The sequence below is a fragment of the Fundulus heteroclitus genome, chromosome 13 (assembly GCF_011125445.2).
Source record: "Fundulus heteroclitus isolate FHET01 chromosome 13, MU-UCD_Fhet_4.1, whole genome shotgun sequence".
Lineage (NCBI taxonomy): Eukaryota > Metazoa > Chordata > Actinopteri > Cyprinodontiformes > Fundulidae > Fundulus > Fundulus heteroclitus.
In genome coordinates, this window is record NC_046373.1 from 27006954 (window position 1) to 27013651 (window position 6698).

Consider the following 6698-nt stretch of genomic DNA (forward strand, 5'->3'; position numbering starts at 1 on the left):
AGATTTCAGCCAGTCCTAAATGCATCCTTTGCAATAGTCTGTTATACTGCAACAATTTTTGGCTAATAACCCTCTTCCAATTCTGTACCAGAACTTTTTGCATTTTTCCTAGAAAGGGAAAAGAACCAGTTCAGGTTGGTCATGACTAGGAACCTTTCAGTGAATGAATCGTTCAAACCCATTATGCTTCATATCCCAGTCATTGTAAAAATAAAAATAACCCACTTCTCATGTTCAGTCGAGACTCACGTCTCATCGAAAGGACTTTATTAAGATGGTAGGGGGAAAGAAAGCCACAGAAGTAGGGTGATTTGACCAATTTATTACAGTTCAGCATTTTTCCCAGGAAGGTTTTTGGATACCAGGGCAGATCTGGATGAGAGGACAAGCTGAAACAAGCAGCATCAGCATTTACTCCTTGGAGAACATGTGCTGGAGCAGGTCACACACACGGTTGCTGTAGCCGAACTCATTGTCATACCTGCATAGAAGTTACAGAGTTGTTAGTTACACCCAACCTTGTGAGAAAAAAGACAAATTGTATGCTTTCAAAATTAGTTTGAAGTTGTTAAATTAGTTCTGAGATAAATGGATGATTTGTGGCTCACAGCACAGGGACACTCACCATGAGACCAGCTTGACAAAGTGGTCGTTCAATGCGATGCCAGCCCCAGCATCAAAGATTGAAGAGTGAGAGTCACCGTTGAAGTCTGTGGACACAACCTGAGCAGAAAGTCATGTACATTTAGGAGACATCATTTATAAGCAAGGTGCTAAAGATAAAACTGAACCATAACGTTCAGATGTGTGCTGCCATCTGCTGGCTCCTGAGTGGCACATCACACCAGCATCCAAACAGACCAATTTCTTCTACCTGATCTTCTGTATATCCCAGAATTCCTTTTAATGGCCCCTCTGCAGCAGCCTTGACAACCTTTTTGATGTCTTCATATTTTGCCTGAATGATTTGACAAAAGAAAAAAATAAATAAAAAGAAAAAAATATTAGATTTCAGATGATGCTGGAAAACAAAACAAAAAAAAAAAAAAAACAAACAAACATCAAGACATCCAGACTGGACACTGAAGAAAAAATTAAATCTAGAATCTAAAATTCCAGAGATCATGCACAAGTCAGCTGAAAAAAAAAAAAAACAAAAACAAAAAAAACAAAAAAACAGCTTTGTTCTAAAGCAACACTGAGACAAACTGTTCAGATTATATTAATGAAATACTCACAGGCTTCTCCAGACGGACCGTCAGGTCAACCACAGACACGTTGGGGGTGGGGACACGGAAAGCCATCCCAGTCAGCTTTCTGTTATAAATTAACACGAGTGAATCAAATGCAGCATAATTGTAAATCCGTTTCATGTTAACCAAGAAGAAGTTAAGTTTAAAAAAAATAAATAAAGGCTATCTGTACCCATTCAGCTCAGGGATCACTTTGCCGACAGCCTTGGCAGCCCCAGTGGAGGCGGGGATGATGTTCTGCGACGCGCCACGCCCATCTCTCCACATTTTACCCGAGGGACCGTCAACAGTCTTCTGGGTGGCGGTGGTAGCATGGACTGTGCTCTGGATGACAGGACAGAGTGATCCAGTACGTTTAAATCAGACTATGGCTTTTAGACCAGAGATGCCTGGCAAGAGCTTTGACCAAACAGATTTGATCTGATTCCAATTTCTTTTAGAGGACCAAAATTTTAAAAATCAGCACTGAAATTTTTTTTTTTTTTAAGCCTTCCTTGTATGAGAAATAATTTGTATTAAAAGCAGAAGACATACCATTTGTGAGGGAGCAACTGTAAAAGTTTTAAAAACAAATTTGTTCATATTTTGTATGGCTTATAACATTCAATATTGGCAGCTAGTGTAGTAAGCATTAATAATAAACTACGTGTATCCCCCCGGGAACATAGATTCTTACCCCGACATATTTACAAAGGCTGCCAACACCTCCAAGATTAGCATGTTCCATAACAGAGATGGAAACGAAAAAGCAACTTTGCTGTACTGCGCTCAGCCTTCCAGGTGTCAGCTTTAAATTGCGACTCTCACAGTCTGAATAAACAGCTAACATGTTGGCTTATTTTACAAACTAGTCTTAAAAATCTTACGTCCGCCTTCCGACTTCATTTTTAAAACGTCTGCTACTGAAAATGGCTAACCAAATATTCTTCAGTCAGTAAATGCTTCTCCACTGAACAAAAGAGTTCAGCATGACCCGGCAGTGCCTAGCATGGCATTTTTAATGATCACCAGAACAGATTTGAGTTTCTGGACTAAAAGGCTTATGGGTAGCCATTAGCCTTTTTACATTATGCATCTCAAGGCTTTAACACATTTTCCTGAACAGAATTTACACACAGGTGAAGTACAACAGCACTCAAGGGACAGTGTCCCACAACTTTTAACCGCATCACTGCTTTGACACACCCGACTTCAATATCAGCTCATTGGCAGCACTTCACAGTATGATAGTGAGGTAGTTTAGCCATTTGATTCAGGTATGCGAGGCAAGGGATGCATCTAAAAGTTGCCGGACACCTGCCCTCAAGGATTTAAATTTGAGATCACTAGTCTAGATAGTTGAATGTCTTACCATGAGACCCTCAACAATTCCATAGTTGTCGTTGATGACCTTGGCAAGTGGAGCCAGGCAGTTTGTCGTGCAGGACGCGTTGCTTAAAACAAAAAAAACAAAACATTATTGACATTGGTTTTGATTCTTCATGACCAATCAGGTGAGAACTTTAACAGCAGCTGATGACACAGAACAGGCAGACACTTACCTAACAATCTTCATGGAGTTGTCGTACTTGCCATGGTTGACACCCATGACAAACATGGGAGCATCGGCACTGGGAGCCGAGATCACCACCCTCTTTGCTCCACCTTTCAGGTGGGCCTGAAAGGTAAAAACCAAATGCCTTAATACAGCTTCAATATTAATGCGCTAAAGAAACACTTTGTTTTGTATTCCCTGTAGAGAAATTGTATTACAAAAAAAAAGTTTTCAATTTCTAAAATTGCCATACAATCCAATTTGGGGAACTTACAGATGCTTTTTCAATGGTGGTGAAAACACCAGTTGACTCCACGACATAGTCTACGCCAGCGTCGCTCCATTTGATGTTAGCAGGGTCCCTCCTGTAATTTTTTTTATACATTAGTCATATTAACCTGGGAGCATAATAAATCAAATAAGGAGGTGGCATACTCGTTGAAGACCACGATGTGCAAGTTGCCAATAACCAGCTTGCCGCCCTCAGCCTTCACCTCTCCGTGCTTCCAAATACCGTGAGTGGAGTCGTACTTAAACATGTAGGCCTGAAAGACAACTAGCAAGTCTTAAACTGCACACATTTTGGAAATGGTCAATTGTCTCTTCCATTTAAAAAAAAAAGAGAGAAAAAAAAAAAAATTCCACACCATGTAGTCCAGGTCGATGAAGGGGTCATTGATGGCTACAACCTCAGCCTTCCCACCCATGACAGCAGCACGGGTCACCAGACGGCCGATGCGTCCAAATCTGAAATGCATTAGTAAGCAGGTTATAATATAAAAAAAAAAAAAAAAAAAAAAAAAAAAAAAAAAAAAGGCAGCATTTGGGTCAGCATGTACAGAGCCAACTTAGGTTTTGCAAAGGAAACTGTTCCAGCACATGAAATATTCATTGTAGGTAGTTCTAAAAATAACTTTTTGGAGCATCTTTAGCAAGTTAAATGCCAAGTTCATGTATTGCTCTTGTCCAGCAGGGGGCATCAACTCCTAACCTAAAACTGGTAACAGCAGACAGACCATACAAGGTCAGCCCACTTTGAAGATAAAGATGTTCAGAGGAAACCAAAGGGCAGTTTACTCCTTATATGGCAACTGCAACAGTGGGCTTAAACTGAGTGAAGAGAGAACTGAGCAAATCAGGAGAGGATCACCTTGTTCAAAAGTCAGAATGAGAGCTGAAGGTGGATATACTGAGAATAGTATACAAAAAGATATTTTCCTTAGAAGGTATGGATGAGAACATTAAAATATTCCTGCCATTTAATGTACACTAACACACCAGATAGCTATGCTCCGTTTAAAGTGCAAATTGAAGATGGTACTTCTCACTCATGACACAAAAGCATAAATATTAAAGTCTGTTGCGGCTGCATATTATGTTATCTGTGTACGTCTCAAACTGGTGTGTCAAAAAAAGTAATAAAATAATAATAATAATAAAATAATAAAATAAAATAATAATTCACCATGGTAAGAATAAAAAGAGCCTTGATTCTTTCAGCACTGGGCTTCTGTTAGATTATGTTGTATGCATGAGAAAAAAAAATGCAACATTTAATTTGACTTGACAAATGTCCTAATTACTGCATCCTCAAACTCTTCCAACCAAAATAACTGCTCACCATCTCTTGTGCAGAAGTTGGGACAATCAATTAAACTTCAAGTGCAATTAAAATGGGACTCTGGTGACTAAATGCCAATCTTCCCACTTTTCATTCCCAGAAGGTAAAATTCTATAAAGAAACTCTTCAGAATGGGGTGGAAAAGAGAAACAAGTATTTCAGGCTCAGATTAGAGGCTGAATACTGTAGGCTGTAGCATGGAAGATCAAATGCAAAAAAAATATAATAAAATGAAGCAAACTAGAGTGGCCAGTTTAATTCCTGCAGAAAAATTGTTTTAAATACAAACAATGCATTAGGGAACTGAAGCTGAAATAACAAAGCTGAAAGTGAGGCAAACGGAAGAGATTTACAACAAATTTCCAATTTTATTTGGAAGTTTAGACATTAGCGGAATCACATTCGTCTACAAAACTGCAAGAGGAAGAAAAAAATAAATTAAAAAAAAAAAAAAAAGTTAAAATGTCCAGCCTCAAAGTCCAGCTCTGTGTTGTACCAGCATAAAGGAAAATGCAGTTTTTAAACACTTCAATGATTCTTCTCACAGTAAGAACTTCCACACTGAAGTGTGGTAGCACTTTCATATTGTACAATGAAAAAGTTCCAGTTCCTATCCTGCCACTCGAGCTGATAATCATCCCATTCTAGTCACCAGCTGATCTCAGGAGAAAGATGCATACCACCATGTCTAACCACTTTAAGCGTTTTAATCTGCAATATTGACAAGAATCCCACACATGAATGGGTTGGGGCTGTCAACACCGGACATGACAGGAGAGGCTCAGCAGCCGGTCTGAAAATAGTTATGAGAGGCAAACGTGTAGAAGGCCAAAGTGGACCATAGTCCATCCTTTGTCTCTCTGAGGCTGGACTTTGGCATCCGGCCAATCTCCCAGCAGCAGCAGCAGCTGGCGGCTCACAGGAGATTAAACCCGTTTCAACAAACTCCCAAGTCTGAGCAGTGTCCATATTCTGCAGCAGGGATGATCTCTAGACCTCAGAGATGTTAGAGAGTTAAATTTAGACAAGAGGGGAAAACATAAGGAATGTGACAGCTGAGGGAAAACAGGGATCTAGACAGTGGGTGGGTGGGTGGGGGGGGGGGGGGGGGGGGCTGAAAGGTGTGAAGGGACACCAGGCATGAAGCCACAGCACCACTGGACTATAAATAACGAGGAAATGGACCTAGAATAACAAGAAAATAAAGTGGTCCAGCTCAGAATCTGGACCTTAAGTTTTGGCTTGTACTGCTGGGTTGAAATGCCAGTTCACAGTTACTTTTACTTTTTTATGCCACTTTATTAAGACTTCCCAGCTTCAACTAGAGTGACAGTGTTCATCAAGTGTACATAATAATCCCAGCTATCACCAAGCAGAGCTTCACATTTTGAAATATTTCCTCACTAGGTCACATCCTCCAGTTTTCTCTTCACTCACTGGACTCCATCCTTTAAATTAAGAAATTACATCCTGTTCAGAAGTAATCCCAGAACAATCAGAACTCCTTGCACATCTATTGAGGCTGGAGAACATTGGGAACCCATTTAACCCATTTGAGGTAAATTCATGCTCTTTAAAACATTTGATGAAGTTTTTCATAACCCAACAGCCTGGGAAGCCTTTAATAGCTCCTTAAAAACCACACTTACAGCCAGACAAACCTGCAACCCTCTGCATGACATCAGAGCTTAAAGAAGAGTTCAGAAAAATCATGTGTGTGCGCCAATGAAAGATTGCTCAGTCAGGACGCCGCCACACAAAACGACAAGCTGCAAAAATAAAAATTCTAAAAAGGGAGAACAAACAAGAGATCTCACCCGTTGATTCCAATCTTCACCATTTTGTCTGCTGCGCTGTTGTTGCTTCTAAACTGGTTAAAAAAAAAAAAAGAGAAGAGAGTTTTAAATGTAGTTAAGCACTCAGCGCGTAATCAGTCATGCTGGCGTTAATTGGAACACTGGAGCGTTTTTTTTTTTTTAGTTTTCCGCAGGCTTGGAATCTCACTGCAAACAGTTTACTCACCTGTTCCTCCAAGGTTTAACGCAGAGGAAGTTTTATACAAAAAGCGGGAGGAGAGCCACCTGAACCGGCTGGAAATGACCCCCGCCTTAAAAGCCTTTAATTATAAAAAAAGGGGGAGTCAGCGCAATTTATCCCAGCTGTGGTGACCACGCCCCCTGGACGATGACGTCAAGATCCAATGACACTTAAGAGTTTGCCCTATGCAGGACCAACTCTGACATAATTAAACGTAAATATAGAAATAAATACTTAAATATTTATTTATATA

The 6698-nt window shown here is 40.0% G+C and overlaps 1 protein-coding gene across 2 annotated transcripts; it reads right to left on the reverse strand.

The window, feature by feature from the left end:
* Nucleotides 1-302: 302 nt before the first annotated feature.
* On the reverse strand, nt 303-6489 carry LOC105934104 (glyceraldehyde-3-phosphate dehydrogenase). 2 transcript variants are annotated; one of them, XM_021322250.2, is made up of 12 exons: nt 6431-6489; nt 6226-6278; nt 3435-3534; nt 3223-3332; nt 3062-3152; nt 2795-2910; nt 2605-2686; nt 1426-1577; nt 1239-1317; nt 875-958; nt 626-723; nt 303-481 (listed from the first exon to the last, which is right to left on the reverse strand). In XM_021322250.2, the coding sequence occupies exons 2-12, from the start codon at nt 6246-6248 to the stop codon at nt 412-414; spliced, it is 1005 nt and encodes a 334-aa protein (XP_021177925.1). In that variant the 5' UTR covers nt 6249-6278; nt 6431-6489; the 3' UTR covers nt 303-411. The 2 variants fall into 2 exon arrangements, with proteins under 2 accessions (XP_021177925.1, XP_021177926.1); XM_021322251.2 differs by having other exon boundaries at nt 6226-6273; nt 6431-6484.
* Nucleotides 6490-6698: the final 209 nt, after the last annotated feature.